The 19,172-nt window shown below is 37.0% G+C and overlaps 1 protein-coding gene across 22 annotated transcripts in view; it reads left to right on the top strand.

The window, feature by feature from the left end:
• DLGAP2 (DLG associated protein 2) overlaps positions 1–19,172 on the top strand; it is a 454,541-nt gene that overhangs the window by 293,682 nt on the left and 141,687 nt on the right. For 8 of the 22 annotated variants that reach the window (XM_064650398.1, XM_064650395.1, XM_064650393.1 and 5 more), the window contains one exon: positions 3,172–3,204. The exons of 8 other annotated variants lie outside the window; for them this stretch is intronic. In XM_064650398.1, the coding sequence (XP_064506468.1) occupies positions 3,172–3,204 (33 nt within the window). Of the gene's footprint in view, positions 1–3,171; positions 3,205–6,040; positions 6,161–19,172 lie in introns of all 22 variants that reach the window. 6 more of the 22 variants (XM_064650407.1, XM_064650402.1, XM_064650412.1 and 3 more) reach the window with 1 other exon arrangement.

The raw sequence follows: 19,172 nt of genomic DNA, 5'->3' as shown, positions 1-19,172 counted from the left end.
CATAAAAATCTTGTACCATCTCCAATATCTGTTTTGCATTGAGCTAATGAAATGACTATGGCATACCAAAGAAAGATACTGCCTACTGAGAAGTACATACTCTTTCCCTCCTTTGAAAAATCTTTCTATGCATTACATCTTGAAGTCAGCTTTATCATCAAATCACTGGTTTTATTACTTAAAATCAATGACTTATAGTATGAATCAAGTCTGGATTGCATGAATATAATTCATTGCTAACTGCTTCTATAGAGACGCTAACTGTGTTGCCCTAACAAGGGGATGAAAATGTGTGTCACTTTTTAGGTACTCCATTTTAATTTCAGATTCCTGCTCTTTGCTTAGAAAGTCATATGTGTGAAAACAAAAATGAATAGTAACAAATCAGAGCAATCCACTAAATAAATAGAATGGAGGAAAATTGGATTCCACCTCTTCAAGCTTACTTAATTGAAAATCAGTCAAAGAAACTGAGAAATCTTCTTAACAATAACAGGAAATGATGATTTTTCTACTGCCTTTGGAGTCCATAGGAGAGTAGAAGAAATCTTATGGCAGAGACTGAATACTAGAGTTGTTTCAGTCACAGCAAAGGTTTCATTCCATTATAACTGAAGTAATTGCATGTATTGAAGTCTACCGGCAAAATGTTGCACACTTTATCTTTATATGGGAAACTTTACATTGCCTGCCTATGCAGTGTCAGCTCATATCACTCTTTGTGAAGTGTAATGATGGAATTGGGGCATGTGGATCATGATTTGTGGGTTCAATATACCATAAACTCTTCTGGTTTCAGCTAGCAAAGTAGGTTTGATTTTATTTAACAATTCACACAGGACACGTGCTCGGGTGACAAACTACCTTGTTTTCACTTAGTGGACATCGACTTGTAAGAAAATAAACACATCCACAATTTATATCATCAGCTTAACACAAAGTATTACATGTAGTGTTGTTTTATGCTGGGACAAGAGCCTAATTAATTTTCATTAACTTATCTTCATTGCTTTCAGAATAGCATTTTTAATAGTAATTTCTGCTGCAAGTTACAATAGGTACATGAATTTTTCAGATGCAAATCCCACTTTTCTGGTGTAGTTTGTTCTGGTTGGTTTTGGGTTTTTTTAATCCCAGTGTCTAAGTAGATATTTTTTTACTGCTATAGGAAGAAGAGAATTTTTTTCCTCTTCTGTTCTTTTCCTTGGATCTTAGAGTTTTGCATCAGGATACTTTCATTAATAAAATGACATAGAACGATGTTTTGAAACACCTTCCTGCTGTGGTAGGATGTGCCACAGGATGTGCACAGTGACAACAGTTTGTGCTGTTTAAGTATTAGATGTTTTCTTGTGTTGATTCCAATTTGAATGGTGGTTGCATCCAGTCTCTTTGCTTTCAGGGAGCAGTCACTGCCTAGCTAGATACTCCATTTATTCATAATCTGTTTTTGGTGTGCTTTTTACGGGCTTCTAGGGGGCAACAACATTATTCTGTCTCTCATGCTCTGGAAGGAAAAATGCTCAGGTTGTTTCTAATTTCTACTGTAGATTATGATGAAGTTTGGTATGCTAAACCTTGAGACCCCACATACTGGAACTGTTAGGTAATGCATTGTGTTCAGCAACTTAGATTTCAGAAAGCAATTCTCTCTAGTGCGTTTATCACATTTTAGGTTGTTTTATTCCTATGTTCACTTGCAAAACTAAGCATGTTCTCAGTCCTTGGGAAATTTATCTCACTTAAACAGTTATAAATTATTAAAGCAAAACACAATTTCCTCCTGTCTTTCAATAGGAGCAGTTCCTACTGCAGTTCCAGGAGTTAATTGGTAAATACTTCCGCAATATTTTTTAGAATCAGTTACTGTATTACAAGTTCAGGATTTCTGTAGCCTAAACCATTGACCTAGAATCTTGCGTCTGTTGACTGTTGCAGTCAGAAAACAATTTTTTTTTAAAGATGAAGTAATTTAAAAACAATACTAAAAATTTTTTTCCAGGCGCTGCTCATAAATGCATTCAATTCCTTAAAATGCCAAGAAAGCTGATGTATACACACATGTTAGGGTAGATTGGTCAGCCACAAAGTTGTGCATTTCCAAAATAGTGTAGCTACTGCCATCCCACTTGTCAGATAATGGGAGGAAGGACAGTCTGAGGATTTCACACACAAATCTGGTGAGCTAATTGAGAACTGGTGGACTGCTTCTAGCAACAGGGCTTGTTTTCCAAATGTTCTCACGTCACTGCCTTGTGTGACAGAACACTATCTAAGAAGGTGGGAGTTTTGGCCATATATGTCTGAGAATTAGCCTTATACTTTGGTAATGCAACAGCAATGTCAGCTGGTATTGTGACTGTATTTTATGAGAGTCAACTGCTCTTCTGGCTATATATTTACAAGTGAATCTCTGAGTGTAACTCCTCAAAGTTGCTAAATTAGTCTCTGTTAAGAACATGAAATTTCCAAAAAGCAAAGCACTTCAAAGATGAAATTCTGCATTCTAGTCCCAATGCACATTGGGGAGGGATCATTCTGATGCTCCATCACTGATACACCTTCCTGCTCTCTCTTAAGATGGGAGTTGACCAGTGAAGCCCTCATTTATGCTGTACGGTGTCAGCAGAAATACTTCTAGCTCTCTTCCTTTTATAAAAAAAGATAGATTTAAAAGAAAAATGAAAGAGTAAACACTAAACCAGGCAAAATTAGGTCTGTTATTTGTTATGATCAAGAAAGAAAGTCTTCTTTTTAAAAGGGTACAATCTGAAAAGCATTCTGCACATTTCTAATTATTGTTTCTATGTACAAGGGCAGAACAAATGTTTATACTTATGATATGAGTTTCTTAATCAGAGGTTCATTTAAAAGGTATTGTAAAATTCCTGTTTAATTGTGATATGTCTGTCTTAAACAATAAAATAATTTAGCTTCCCATAGTGTTCAAAGCTTTCATCTTTAGATCTTATTTTACATTTTTACAAGACTATGGAGAGGAAAACCTTCATAACGTAATTCTAAGTGTTTTATTTTTGCTTTTCTATATATATGATTAAAATTTGATGTTGGTGATAATGTGATATTTGATGCCAGCTTGGCTTTTGATTTTTTGTGCTTTCTAATATTAAATTAGTGTTAAAGACTATCTTTTCACTGTTTTAATTTCAGATTTGGATTCTCTAACAGGGCATGCATTTCCAGGTAAAGTGGACAGTTAGATTAGATTATGTTATTTGTTTGTTCTATACTGAGTTTATTGAGTTTGGGGGGGGAGGGGTGTGACAAATTATTTTGGTGTGCTTCTGACAGCATTATTTTTTAAATGTCAAAATTGTACTATTAAAGTTTTTTAGATTTCAGATAAATGAAGAATGAGTAGCTATTACATGTATCAGTTTAAAGAATAGAATTGGAAATTTGCTTAAAATGTTAACTACAGTATATTTAATGTAAAAAAATCAAGGGGGAGAAGGAGCAGTATTCCAAACCAACAAGTCGTAATGAAAGGATTTTAAGTTATTCAAACTTGCATGTGATTCTATAACGAAGGAAAAAAAAAACACCTGTTGGTGTTTAAGGAAAGCAAAGATTCAATAAATATAAGAGTGAGTTTCCAGTTTTATTACTAGAAATGCGTAGGAAACAGGTTTTTAATAGTAAGAACATAATTTTCAATAGAAAATCTAGAACAGATGAGAACATAATTATGCTAATTCTCTGGATTCTACTATACAAATACTTTTTTTATGCTGTGTGGAACTTAATTTTAAAAGCAATCCACTCAAATAAAAATTTTAGAATTTTACAACTATAATTACTTTACAATTCAAACATTTTGAGTTGGGAATTTTTTAGCAGAAATATAAGAGCAGAGAATTTGATGCTAAGTGATCATGTGGACTTCTGTGTTACTTGGATAGAGATTTTGGCACAGAAGGAATATAAATGAGCACTGTGAAGTAAGGTAATTCTCTGCTGCAAATATCTTTCTATACTCAAAAGTTTCTTCAATAATCCTTCAGTTGAACAGGTTGTGAAAATTAAGGCATAATTTTTGTATCCCAAAGAGATTTAGTCCAAATTTGTGATGATATTTATCATTAGAACAATATTACTATTTATTATGTCATTGACTTCTAATGTGTCTATTGCATAATATAATATTCCTCCTTCAGTTTTTGTTTAAAGAGTATTCTTTAAAAATTAGGGGACAGTAGATTTATTCAAGGTTTTCCAAGCATTCTTTTACTGTAGGCACTAGGTATGCTGTAAGAATTACAATAGAACAAATGATAATAAAAGGTTAGAAGTTCATTATAATGAAATTTGTGTGCAGTGTGGAGCAGATCTGGGTACAGAGTCTGTCAGAGTTATTTGCACTCAGATACAGCAGCACACCAAGTGATGTCTGTTTGAGAAGTCAGAAGACTGTAAATGCAGATTTTGCCATTTTCATTGCAGATGAGGAGACCCTTATTCTGAGTATTTTGGTTTGGTTTGAGTAAGGCTACCCATGCTTAATAGGACCATCTTGTAAATATGACCTTTATGACTGATGTCAAATATATGCATGTGTCACCAAAATAGACATTGAGACAAACAGCGTCAGTACATCTTTTTTTTTTTTTTCCCTCTCGTTTTTAAAGGTTGAGTCTGCTTTTTGTTTTGCATGAATATTTTGTGTTACTAGATGGTGCTGTCACGGTGTGTCCCATCTTACTTTGAAATATGACAATCTTAACATAATGATAATGACCGGTACTGACAACAGAGTATATATGCTTCAGAGTTATGGCAAAGAGAAGTCATCCTTATTCTGCACGGAAAATATCCCAAATTGCAGGACAGGTCAATTACATGCCTGCATTACATTCCAGGTGTAACTGTGCACAAATCCATCCAATGACCTGTTATTTAGCAGAGACAGAAATATCTTTGAATTTAACTAACTGTCAAAGGGGTGTAGGAGAACAGTATAGGTAGTCAATAAGCATAAAAGCCCGAAAACGTGGACTTTCATATTTGGAGACTCACAGTATGAACATGCTGCTGTGCAGCTCATAGAAATCACTAGAACAACCATTTCTCATTTTATGCTTTATTTGACAGAGTCGAGACATACTCTTTTCACACAAGTGTAAAAGCAGCAGAATGTTCTGTCTTACCTTCAGCTTCACTTACATTTAATAATTAAGTCATTACAGTAGTCTGCTAAAATAGTGCAGATTGTATAATTACAGATGTAGCTAAACTAAACACCAAAAGGGATGCTTATGTATCTACTTAAGTTGGAAAACACAACACTAAAGTCGTCCTGATACCTGTGTGCTAACATGATTACTCTAGTTACGCTAAAGTATCTTAACTTTCAGGAGACAGAGAAGATCAAGGTGTTACTCATGCATCTTTAATAGCAATTACTTAATTAGATATGTCAAAATGATTCTAAGTGTGTTAACAGGTGATTTGTTTCACTGAGCAAACACAAAACAAACTCATTTGAGACTTCTATTTATCTCACCTTGGGAAAAGCACAGCCTTTGACCTAATCTAGCAAGATGCATTAATGATACCTCTAAGGGTATGGTGATCCAATAGTTTTTCATTTGACCCTTGGCCAGTGCTCTGTAGCTGCGTCAGTGAAATGCTGCATGGGTGCTACTGCCAGGCCCTCAGCAGGGCAGACAAATCAAACCTGGTTCTGCACTGACCTAATCACACAGGTTCCAGGGCAGAGGTGGTTTGCATCCATCTGGATGACTTCAAATTCGTGTGAGCTCCCATTCGGGTATGACTGCTTGGTGAATTTCAGGCTAAGAAAAAGTACTTTCCCTATCACCACTGGCCACTGCATCAGCTGCTCCTGTGTTTTCTGTAAATGTGGACAATCTTTGCTACTACAGAGACAGATCAGAACGTAAACCACACCCAAGTATCTGTCTGGTTTTTATGTGAAAGGAAAAAGAAATTCTTTATAACCCTTGCAGTTGATCAGCTGAAAGTATGAGATTTGATTATAGTCATTGTCTTAATGCAGAGCTGCAAGTGTTATGGGCATGTTGAGAACTTCCAGAAGCTGGATTAAAGCATCTCTTTTACAATGATATCTAATCTCGTCCTAAAGCTCCAAGCAATGGCGAGTCCACCAGCTCCCCTGGTAAGCCATTCCAATATTTAATTACCCTTAGTGCTAGGAAATTGCAATGTTATGGAAAGATTGAATTTGTCTAATTTCACCTGCCAGTCTTCCTTTTGCTATGCCTTTGTCAGCAAGACTGAAAATTCTCCCTTTTACATCTGTTTTCTGAACAAGTGTCTATGAAAAACTCTTTGCAATGGCCTGTTGAAAGGCCTCTGCGCACAGAAACTGGTGGCCGTATTCTGGCTGTGCCACTCGGCCTCATGAACTTATTGCCTTGATCTGCAAACCTGGCCTCTTCCACAGACTGTCACTTTTATCATGCCTATGACTACTAAAAATTTATATACAGTAGTCAAGGTACCTTTCAACTTTTGTTCTGGTAAATTTGATATGTTTTATTCTTTAAGGCTCACACTGTAAGACTGGTTTTCTAACAGCTGTCCTAGGAACTCTTCCTTTTTTTCAAAAACTATGAGAATATATTCATGTAGAATTTCATGCTGTATATAGAAGTAAAGTACTTTCTTATTTGTACATAGCACCACCTTTTTCATTCTCCCTTTTTAAGGATTTAGCTCCAGTTCAAGTTACAGTGTTTGTCTGTGTCAAACAAACAAAATGGTGATCCCAAAATATAACTCATAGAATAGGAATGAACATTTTTTTCCCCAGTTTGATGTGGCTAACATGAGGTTTGAGGTTTGAGGCAGCACATGAAATCTAGCTGTTTTCAATCTGGTCGTACCAGAGTGGGCACTGAGTTTTGGGTGATCATTATTCCAAAAAAGAAGGAGGATTAGCCAGGATGTGTTTTTAAGGAGCGGGATTAAAAAAAGATAGAGACTTCAAAGCCCATTCAAATGCATCCCTCAAACTACAGGCCTATACCTAATATCTTTTATGAACTCACTTAGAAGATCAGGAATGTACCTTTAGCACAGAGGAGGTAGTTAACAGCAGTTGACTGCTTTGATTTCCAGTGGCTGTGAAGCACACTTGTGAATTCCTGTTCTGAATCACATCCATATTAATTAGGTGCCACCTGAGTTAGGAGTCTACAGTAGGTAATCCAAATGCACCTTATGCCTCTATGTTGAATTTTCTTTTAGATCTGCTTTAGAGTGCAGTGTTTTCTCTGTTCTGTACTACAACCACAAGGTACCTAAACTCTTTAGTAAGATCCACAGACTTTGTTTTTCATTTTGTTAATGATGAATGCTGTTTTGTTGCAATTCATCTAAAGAGGCTTGAGGTTTTATGAAATACCTCAGGCACAAAGCTGTGGCTGTTTATTTATTCAAACAGTTCTTCATTGTGGGCAATGTAATGCTAGATTTCAACTTCAAAATGTTAGTTTTTTTTTATTTCTGAAAGTCATTTAGTAGTCTAGGGAAAAGACTGTTGTCTTCAGCACTGTCAATAAACCTAAGATAGAGGTAAGTGGAATGAGCATTCTCAGGTCTTTGTATAGTAGCTCAAGCTGTGGTAGGAATTTGGCATGTGCATTCCTGTGGGAAGTGCTTCTCTAGAAAGAGGGCCTCAAACGCTAATCAAATGTGAACACAAAATATCCATTCTAATTCCTAGGTGTGTCTGATAAGTATGCCATAAGGTGGTAGGTTAGTGACCTGCTCATTTTCCAGAAGAAATAACACTTTGTATAATGAACATAATTTCATGGGTTAGTTAATGGCCTACTGAACTGGGCACTTTCTTTTTCACAGATCTGCTGGGTCAAAAACTTAAATGGACATTTCATTCACTACACTAGTACTGGGGTGTTGTAATTGAAACAGAAGTTTATCTGCAAGTGTCTTCTCAGCCATATTATTTGCACTTACAGTCATATTGAGTCAGAAGTACAGAAAGTCTTATCCTTATCCTTTTTCTCTGCCTTTGTGCAATGCATGTGTAAGGCTGGTAGAATATTAATGAAAAATGGATGGATTAGAACAAATAACACTGACTGGAATTTAGTACAAGAGTATCAACAACGGAATATCAACGTACAATGTATTTGATTAGAGCTGACAGATTTTTAAAGAACAAATTTGGAGAAACTATAACTTCACAGATGTTTTTGGCTAGCTATCATCTTGATTTTATCTAGGAAAATGCTTGCCCAGTGAATTGAGTCTGGCAAAATGTTGTGGGTTTTTTTCCTAACCTTTATGCTGAACTTTAGTAACATTCTTTTTGATGCTCAAAAAGAGCAAGATCTTTCAGCTTAGGCTGAATACAAGCTTGATTAAAACAAACAAACAAACAAACAAACAAAAACCAAACCAAAACCACAGACAAACAAAAAATAAAAATAATAATAAAAAGAACCCCACAACACATAAAATGAAAACCATCAAACCATAAGGAGGTGGAATATGATGAGCTAGTAAACAAAACAAAACTGTAAAGGTCACTCACAACTAAGGTCCCTTTGAGCTTAGGTAAAATTGAATGGATAGAATCATAAACTAAAAATGAGCTGTCTTTCATTTATTATACTTCATCTAGTATAGGTCTTATCCAACTTCCTAACTCTCTTAGTTCTGTTAGTTTCTTACAGTTCTGTATTTGTTTTGACTTTTTTGTCTCAAGTAAAAACCATGAAGAGAAAGCTTATGTGTACCCTATGCTTCTGTTGCCTTTAGTCTTGATTGGGATTTAGCCGTTCATAGTCTTGCTGTTCAAAATACCAGTTTTCCAGATGAACCTACAGGTAGAAAACCAAGCATTATATACCAACGTGAAAAGTCTGCTATGTGAATTTGCACTGGGGGATACAAAAAGATTATTTCAAATTGATTGAAATTTATTTCTTTTTTTATTTCTGAGCTCCTTCAGGCTCCCAGTCCAAAACAGCTCATATGTTTCCAATCTGGGTTGCTCTGGAGCCTGCCTCTTATGGGTATTAAGCAATGAGGATTGCACATAACTGAACAAACCTTTCCTGGTATCAGGATACAGACAGCATGTGTTTTGGGGAAGCTCAGCTGGGGTGTGCACAGTATGGTGTGTCCCTGCTCCAGAGTGCAGACTCAGTCATAGAGTTACAAAGAAGGGAAAACAGATGAAAATTACTAATCGTGCAGGAGGATAATTTAGATTTTAAATTGAAAAGAGGACAACCATGTTGATGTTAAACCTTGACTTCTTGCAAACTTTAACTCCTCATTTAAAACCTGTCTCCTTTAATTTCCTCTTTTTGATGATATGGATTAAATGTAGACTTTTTTGACAGCTAAATATCAAAAATACTTTTAAATTTGCAGGTAGTAACTGCTTGAAATAGACAAATGTGAAATACTACATTGATGAGGTTTCTATTTACTGTGATTATGTACTGTCCAGCGTTACTCCTTAGTTATATTTAGGCTGGCTTGTAGCATCTGAAGGTTGTACTTAAAATATTTTACAAAATAAGTAGTTCATAATAGTAAATATTTTTCTATTTTTATATAATATATATTCTATTTTATTATATATGTGTGTTTTAAAGGCCACAATATGAATCATGACCATTATGATCCTCAGTGGCCAATTGAGTGATCAGGCGGCACTTTTTAATGTATTTTAGTTATTTGCTGTATGCAACAAGGAAGATTTTAAAATAATATTTTTTATTGTAGATCTCATTTTTAAAGTATAATTTTAGAGAAAATAATCTTTGATAAAGTAATATCACCTCATAATATTTTTAAATTTATAATTATATTTTTGAAACCTTTTTGCTTCTCTTGAAATGAGAAGTCTCAGCTGTGAATCACAAAAACTATCCCAAGGAGAATAGATGTTTAGATAATTCTCTATAAGCCAACAAATTCTGCACAGTGGTTTAATGTATTGCATAGACCACGAGTCAAATATTTCTTTGTTGTTACAAGATTTTTAACAGGAATAAATCATACTGCTATATAAACATATTCTTATCAAAATATTAAATGACACTCTCAAAGCTAAAATGCCATAAGCAGTCTTTACTATTTCAAAATAAACTTGTCGATATAATTTAAATTTTATTTTTGACACAGTTCTAGAACTGTTTCCTGCTTCAGATCTCAGCCAAGGAAGTGATCATGATGATCAGAGATGATAGTAGCTGGTTTTCCATAGTTGTCTCTGACTAAGTATGATTGTGATTCCTGTAACAATAAATTATGGATGTGGTAGTGTAAAACTTACCTATCAAGATCGATGATTTGTGTATGTTATGTGTTTGATTTTAATGCAAGACTAGCCACTGCTAGTTAGTATGGAGATGACTTTTTATAATCCTGGTGTTTAGCACTGAATCAATTTCCTCAGAAACAGGATAGTCAGTATTCTTGTTAGTTCAGCAGGCACACTCAACCTGCATCACAGGTCAAGAACTAACCATTGCAGTGATGAAATCTGTAAGAGGGACTTGCAGAATTTGTCCTGTACAATAATAAAGGCTCATGAACTATTTCAGTAGCTTAACCTAATACTCATTTATTGCGTATGTTCAGCTACAGGATAAAAATACTCTTGTAATAATTACTCTGGTAGGTGTAATGCTTTTTTTTTTCATATCAACTGAACACTTAAACCTTCATCACAGTGCTAGGTCATGCATACTTGGTTTGTCTAAATGTAATAATATTCAGGTTCTGTGTATTTGTTTGGATGGATGTAGAAGTAGAGGATTATTCTTCTGTGCCATGGGATCTTTGTCTGTAAAAAGGCATGCATTGCATTGTAGTTGGAAAAAAGAAGCTAGCTACCATGTTTATGTTTTATATATTTTTTAGGTGGAGTTCATAAGTGGCTTTTATTGTATCTCACACTTGATCCCTGAATTGCTCCAGTGAAATTTTCATGTTATGTACCCACAGGACAAATGTTTGTACTCCCAGCTACTTTTCCAGCTGCCTGTATCACTTCCTGCCTTTGATCTACTGTTCAACTTGCCAAAATGGGAAAAAAACCTAGAAGTCAGATAAATTATCTGCATCCTAATATCATGCATAATTAATTCTCAGTGATGAAGTTAAAAGCTTATGTTTTTGCCTTTTGCATATTTCTATAGTAAGGAAAATCTGTGAAGAGGTGAGTGCCTTAGGGTTCCTGTCAGGGGCTCAGCTCAGGACAACTTTAGAGACAGACATCACTTCATTACAGAGTCTATCAAATGCAGCGGCCAATACAGCTTGCTTTCAAAAGCATCCATTTCCCATGGACGGGGGATGATTCACTTGCTGACATCAATCAGATCTCTCCTTCAGAAGGAATTCTTCCAGCCTCACTGAGAAAATAGTATAAGACATTATTCTTTGCAAGGCAAAGATTGCAGGCTGCAATCCTATACTTCCAGTAGACAGAAATTGATGGTGCTCCCCCTGATCTTTCCATTTAGACTGCAGCTACTCAAGTGTGAAATTTCAAGGTAACTTTAGTGAGAATATTAGTTCTGGTGTTTCTGTAAGTTCCCATTTTAAAATTTTTTCCTAGACTTCTTTTTTTTAAATTTAAAACTACAGAGCCAGATGTTTTTAAAAAGCACTTTAAAGTGATTCAGATTAATAAAAAAAAAAATCACAGGACTGTTGGGGAAGCAAAAGTATTACGACTATGGGAGTGTGTCAGCAGTGTGTTAAATTAGTAACTGTGTGTAGGCTCAATATGAGATTTAACAGGTGCCCCAGATATGTTGTGCTGACTCCGTGCATTGAAATGAATCTTATTCTGGTAACTGAGGGAAAGAAAGAGAGAAAGAGGGAATCTGCCAGTGAAGATGCTGCTTCTGCACATTCCAGAAAGACTAACACAGAGACAGGCCAGCTTCAGGTGTCTTTCACTGGATCTCCTGCACCATAAGGAGAACTAAATTAGTATATGGTGCGTTGAGGATGGTAGAGAATCCCATGAAATACAGATGAGAAGAGAAAGAAGCATTTTATTGTCCTGCATCTGAAATAAAAGCTGCGTCTTCCTCAGCATTTCCCGTGTTTTGCTTCTTTACTGTGTTAGGGTCTTAGAAGACGTACTTCTGTGTTTTGTAAATTGCAATGACAATGAAGTGCCTAGAATGGAAAGCAGCTATCTTAGCTAAATTATGTTGCCTGTTGCTATGGAAATGGTAGCTCACAAATTTTTATGTAAGCGCTCAAACTACAATACTTATGACTTCTTACTGTAATGGAGCAATGTTTATACTTCATCACCCACAGGTTTTTGCTTTGCTTTAGTGACAATATTGGGCAGTAATCCCCAAGAGCAAATGCTGAAATAATGCACCATTCCATAGAAATATCTTTCATCGTTATTAACTGGGCAATTTTTGAGTTTCAACATAATCAGGAAGATCTCAACCTTTAAATATTATTTATATCTCCATTGTGGACAGAAAGAATCGTGCCTTGCAGAATATACCACCTAAGGAGTCTTTCTGCTGTGCCGTTTGCAATCGTACTTGTCTATCTCACGTTGGCCTTATTAGCCACCAGTGTGCTTGTAACAAATGTGGATAGAGCCTTTCCCAAATCTTCATTCGTGAAGCCTAGCCATGATGAGCCCAAAAAAATCAAAATTAGAATAGGCTTCAAAAGTGTAGCCCAAGCCCTCATGAGTTTTATCCAAAACCTCATTTCCTGCTACATCTTATAAGACATTCTCACTGAATCCAGGCAAAAATTTATTTTCTTCCTTCAGAGAATTACTTGCATTCTTGTAACACTTTCCACACCACACAAGATGCACCCACTTACTTAAGTGTTATATTTGTCTTGAAATGACAAATTGGAATTTGAAACTCATGTTTTCCCCATTATTTTATCAAATTATGTAGTTGCTAAATAAACAGAGAGACCAGAAGCAAACCAAGCAAAAGATAATTTCCCTGGAACACTATATTTATATTAAGCTTTTGATCCAAGTAAGTAGATAAATAATATGAGATGAAAGCAATTTTTTCTGAATATGGAGGTGCTGTACTGTCTTTGTGTCAAAGAAATCACAGAGCAATTGCATTCCTTGGGCAAGCAAAGTATCCACTAACACAAGACTTGCACGGTGTGCCATCATGCATTTTGTGCATCATTGCTAGGATCTTTTTTACAGTACCAGAGTGAAAGATAAGTAGTAATGAAAAATGGTTTTCCTGTCACTTTTCTTTGATCAAACCTTCCTTTCCTCCGTGTCTATAATTATCCAACCTCTCCTATTGTAGGACTAGGTCATCCCTTTTTTACACATCTGGTCTAAATCTCAGCTGTACCAGTTCAGTGAACTGTACTATCCAGTGCTTGTGGCTGCATCTGCCACAGTAAACTGAAGTGAGCTGGAGTCTGAGTCTCTTTGCTGGCATGTGGCCATCCACATAGTTAAGTGCCAGCATACTACCTGTGCGTGTGCCTGGGTATGTTTCAAGAACTAAGATTGGCCATACATCTTTCCCAAAAAACAGTTTTGATGCAGGTATCATATTTGTGGAACTGGAAGAGGGGATGAAGGATTTCAATGGGCCAAGCAAGAGCTGTGTAGTGTCAGTCTGCCTCAAGGCCAATGTGGTGGCCCAGGCCCATTTTATTTACTTGTGTCATGGTTTAATCCTAACTAGCAGCACGGCCCTGTGCAGCCACTTGCTCACTCCCCTCCAAGGGGAGAAAATCGAAAGCATAAAAGTGAGAAAACTTGTGGGTTGAGATTAAGGCAGTGTAATACGCAAAGCAAAAGCTGCACCCAAAAGCAAAGCAAAGAATTCATTCACCACGTCATTCAGCTGTCTCCAAGAAAGCAGGGTAACAGTGATTCATGAAGATGAACACCATCACTCCGAACGTCACCCCCATTCCTCCGTCTTCCCACAGCTTTTTATGCTGAGCACGACACCATGTGTTGTGGGATATCCTTTGGGTCGGCTGGGGTCAGCTCTCCCAGCTGTTGTCCCCTCCCAACTCCTTGTGCACCCCCAGCCTCCTCGCTGGTGGGTTAGGGTGAGGAGCAGAAAAAGCCTTGATTTTGTGCGAGCACTGATCAACAACAATGAAAATATCCTTGTATTATCAGCACTGTTTTCAGCACAAATCCAAAACGTAGCCCCATACCAGCTACTGTGACAAAAATCAACTCTACTCCTGCCAAAACCAGCACAACATGTAAATAAAGTCCATATAGATATAATCCTGAGCAAGTATGCACTTGTACAGAGATATTATCTCACTGGGACTATTGCGCTTGTTTCTTCTGTAGCCATCAGATAGCCGAGTTTTCCCTGTTAGAGCCTGCACAGAACTGGGAGGCAGTTCCTCCCTTGGTGTACATTATTGTCATGCCTTTCTAGCTCAGAATATTGCCATATTTTTAAAATAAGAGCTTTACAGCCCTTCTTATGTGGCCTCATAAACAACTTTCCTTGCATGATCTGATTCCTTTCAATTAAGTACGTTTTGTCAACAGGAACTTGTCTTCAACTGCATTTATTTTCCAGTTGTTTCTGCAGTCTTTCTGCTCTGTCTGATTTTTCCGTTATCCATTGGTACAATTTAAGATGAGAAATACATTTCACTCTTTCAGGCAAACCCAGTTACTGTTCCAATTACGAAAGTGGCAGGACTCCCAGGTCAGGATTTGCTTGATGCACTAACTTCTGTCAAGGTGGATTATAGCTCTGTTTGTAGATTGTCACACATTTTTAATTATATTACTGAAAGTCATGCTTTGAATAGATGTTACACTATTCACTCCTCATAAACTCTAAAAAGTTATGTAGAGTGTTCTTATTTTGCTGTTTAATATCATAGCTTGTCTGTTTTCTTGACCTCTTCCTCTGTATTTTAGTGCTTAATCTTTAAAATATTGTGTACAGTTTGCATAAACTTTTGCAAACCTCTCCAACACATATGTTATGCAATAGGAGGAGTGTCTGCAATAAGAATTAGGGATGAGATGATGTGAATGTTTCAAATGTTTTATGGCTTTTGAAGTCATCTCTTTTATTTATTGAGAAAAAAGCATATTTTGTGAGCAGAAGCTCTCTCAAGTGGATACCAAAATCTTAGTCAATTTGCACAAGACAGCAAATTATATTTTCTTGAAATAGAGGTGTTTGGGGTATTTGAGATTTTTTTTCAGAGTTATATAGCTGAAGTCTAACCTATTTTCCCATCAGTACTGGATATGCAAAGAATGCTAGATAAGGCTTTGGGCATGTTAGGACAAGATAGAAGTATAAGCTATCACTGTCTTAAACTGTTTTCATAATATTTCTAAAAAAGTAGGAAAAATAAAAGTTTTATGAATCTATAGACACTCCAAACCAGCCTTAGTACAGCTTTCTTCTGGATTGTTAAGGCAACTCTTATTACTCTCAAACCCTGACACTAAGTTCAAAATCCCTAAAAATTGCACTGCTGATTTCCCTGAGTTTGCATTACCAGACTTTGGCATGGAAGTAAGTACAAGCATAGCTGGGGGACTGACTTCACAGGGCCTCCCTTGGAGCAAGTAGGTCAGCTCTGGAAGCTGATTTCCATATTTTAGGCAGTGGGGATGTACAGCCTGCGGCAAGACTGTGGATGCTGGAAGCTCTCACTTCTGCGTTTGCAGATCTGAATGTGAGCTTGTCCACAACCTGCACCCATGTGGGTGTGAGAAAGGGGAGGGCAGTGGCCTTCCCACCTTTTGTGCCCTGGCCAACAAGCTTGAAGTTACTCAGCAATAGCAAAGCTCAGCCCACACTGAGCATCTTCAGGTCTGGATAATCTCTGGACCAGGTTGCAGAGGTGTGCAGTGGAGTGTATCAGGTGGTGAATCAGTGCAGGGGTTCATAGACTCATTAAGCATTGTGGTGTAAGGTTTCCCTGTGTGAGTTAGTGTCTCTACATGTATGAGTCACCTCCTGGCAGGGTTCAGGGTAGGAAATACTCAACATAGGTACTGAAGAATATTATTGTTAGTAGCTACCATTTAGAACTGGTTGTCATATTTGTTTTTCTTTGCAGTTTCACTGCTTTTTTTCCTAAAAGATAATTTTAACTCTTGCTAAATCATAGACAAGTATTCAGCGTGTTTGATTGAGGCAGAATAGACTGGGTTAAAACTGACAAGGTTCAGTTACAGGAGGTGCAAAGGACTGGGGAAAGCAGGGCTATGGCTATTTCTTTGCAGTATGCCACAGACCACTGTGGAAGTTTGTGCTATCAGCTGCCAAATTTGGGCCTCACAGAAAAAGTGCATTTGGAAGAGGAGACAGCAGGGAAGATCCCTTCCAAGTAGTGATTAGTGTGTCTGTCTCTAATATTAGCCTAACTGTTCAGCCTATCTGTTTTACTGCATTGGAGATACAGAACAAGAAGTTTTGAAAAAAAAAAAAAAATTAATCTCTGGGTTTAATTCTGGAGGGGGGGAGTCGGCTGGGGTTAAATGAGATTTGCCTATTTTGTTTTGTTCTTCCTTTTAAAGAATTTCACTGTAGAATCCTTGACATGATTTTTTTGTACATTAAGTATCTGATTCTACATTTGAATTCCTGAGGTAACATTCATCCGACTTGAATCTAAGATACACTGTACAACACTGTAGGAGTCTCTGTTAAAGCTAGTTACCCCAGACTCTACAGTAAATGGAGAGAAGCAAATACTTTCATGATGTGGTTCATCAGACCTATTGAAGATCTCTGTTTTAAGATTAGATGAATAGCAGCCTATTCCCCAATAGCACTTCATCTCCACATTGGCTATCAACAGTGTTTGCTAGGATTCATTTAGGCAGTTGAGTCTTACTCCTGTTGAGCCAAATAAGCATGGAAGGTAAGTTCAGGCTTCTAAAGTACTTGGAAGTATTTTGGTAGAATTCTAGCCAAGTAACATAAATTTTTGGGATCTTAGTGAATTATAAGTAAAATGATTTTTCCATCAGATTTTTCCATAAGAATTGATAAGGTATTAAGTATACAGTCAAGTCTTAATTAATCAGGATAACTGATGAGCATGATAACTGCACAAAATAAGTTCCTATTTAGGCAAGTGGAAATACTGAAGTCTAATGTCCCATGAATTGTGTTCATTATCTGACTTTTCATTCCTCCCTTCCCAGTGTTCCTCTACTGTCCCATGTAACAGCCCATACAGTAGTAATAATGTTGCTACCCTTCAACTGTGTGAGCACTGCCCACCTAATACCCATGTGCAATTTGGGCACTTGGCTTCTGCCTTAGTGGAGTCACTATTGTGCATTTCTCTACTCATTTTCTGATTTTCACAAGTTGTCTCTAGTAATTCTTATTCCTTTTTAAAATCAGCCCTTGATTTCAGTTAATTGGTGGGGAATCTGCAAACTGCCAGACCAATCAACAACCTGATTGCACAAGTCAGATCTTCTTAAAATTCTATGCCAGAAGAACAAATAAAGCATATATTAATAAGACTGTGAGAATATGTAGTGAAATGGCAGTTTTAGACAACTAATACTAATGATACTGTGGAAAATGGAGATGAGAGATCCCTAAATTAATGTTTACTGGAGTGGTAAATCTCCATAACACAGTGCCATGGGTAGGCATCTATAGACATAAAGAAAGGAGTGGTACGTGTAGAATTTCCTTGGGTGGGTCTGCATCATAACAAACCCTCAACTACAAAAATGCAGGCACTGATAAGTGAGAATCCAGTGTCTGAAGTGTTGTTAGGGACAATTATTGCCAGTAAAGGAGGCTGAAAAGAACACGGTGTTGATAGCAAGCATGGGAAAACTGAAAGAGGACATGGGGGGCTCCAAGCCACACGAGCAGGGAGTGACCAGGCAGAGACCTTGCAGCTGCCCAAGGCAGGTGTGAGGGATCTCACTGCCGTTAGCCTCCACTTGGGAACACTTGTGATGCTGCTCCTGCCTGTGTCTGCACTGCAATTAGTTGGTTCAGCAGGCAATGGAACTTCTATCCATTGAACCCAGCTTTATGCAGCTGTTTTGTCCTTATCAGGCACAAAGACAGTGCCCAATAAATTTTAGCAAAGTAGATACATGGTCTTTACTAACACAAAACATTTGGCAGATACTTTGGTGAATAAACAGGTTTAATGGTATAAAAAAAAGTGAGTTAGGTCAACTTAAGGTGGTCAAAGCTGGCCCCCCTGCTGTAATTTATGGCTCTTCTAGATGTCTATATTTTTAGTCATTCTGCTCAGGCTCTGAGCTGGTCATTTGTGAGCAAGATTCAGACCAAAAAACCTTGCAGCCATATTTAATGTGATACAGTATGGAGCTAATAAAGCCCTACCAGGAACTGAGTTGAAGCCCAGTGCTGTGCTAATGATGGCTTTCATGGCTATTGCATGGAATTTGGCTGAGGAATAATCATTGAAGCTTGTGCTTTAGCAAAAAGCTTTACAGAAACCATCAGTGCTGACAATCTCATGTTGTATTTTACCTGCAGTTTGTGAGAAGAAAGAGCTTACTCAGACATTAAGCTAATTAATAAGGCTTGCAGAAGCACAGGATTCAGAAAACAGCATTAAAGATGATGACAATTGTGAACAACACCTCTTCGAATATGATCTTTAAGACTGAATAGAGTGCCATTTAAAATACACTTTTAAAAACTAGGCTCTGTGTCTAACTGCCTGAGAGAAATCTCACGAGTACTTCTACATCTCTAATCATGCTACTGTGCTTTTCAGGTCTTTTTTTGCTGATCTTGGCTTAAAAGGTCAGCCATGTAACATTCATTACTTTGACCTAGCAGCATGAGGCATCTGTAGCAGTTAACTCTGTAGCTATTATTCTCTAAACACTTGGAGTGAAGGCCAGAAGCCTCAAAGTCCTGAGCTTTGAGTTTTCTCATGTTTCAACAGAAAAATTTTTCTTTTGAAAATGACACAAACCATATCTCAAGTCTATCAATAAGGCTGTAATGTGGGGTGGGAATGGGAAAGCAGGAACTGTCTGCCAGTGGTAATCCTTACACAACTAGAATACACAATTGCATATCAGAAACAGAAGATGTGGGATTTTGGATGGTTCTTTTTTATTATTTTATGTATTTATTTATGGAATAATATCTGTCTCTAAGGCT

Source organism: Pseudopipra pipra, chromosome 3, assembly GCF_036250125.1.
Source record: "Pseudopipra pipra isolate bDixPip1 chromosome 3, bDixPip1.hap1, whole genome shotgun sequence".
In the NCBI taxonomy this organism is placed as follows: domain Eukaryota; kingdom Metazoa; phylum Chordata; class Aves; order Passeriformes; family Pipridae; genus Pseudopipra; species Pseudopipra pipra.
The sequence above is the reverse complement of the archived record's forward strand: the minus strand, read 5'-3'. Positions and strand labels throughout refer to the sequence as shown.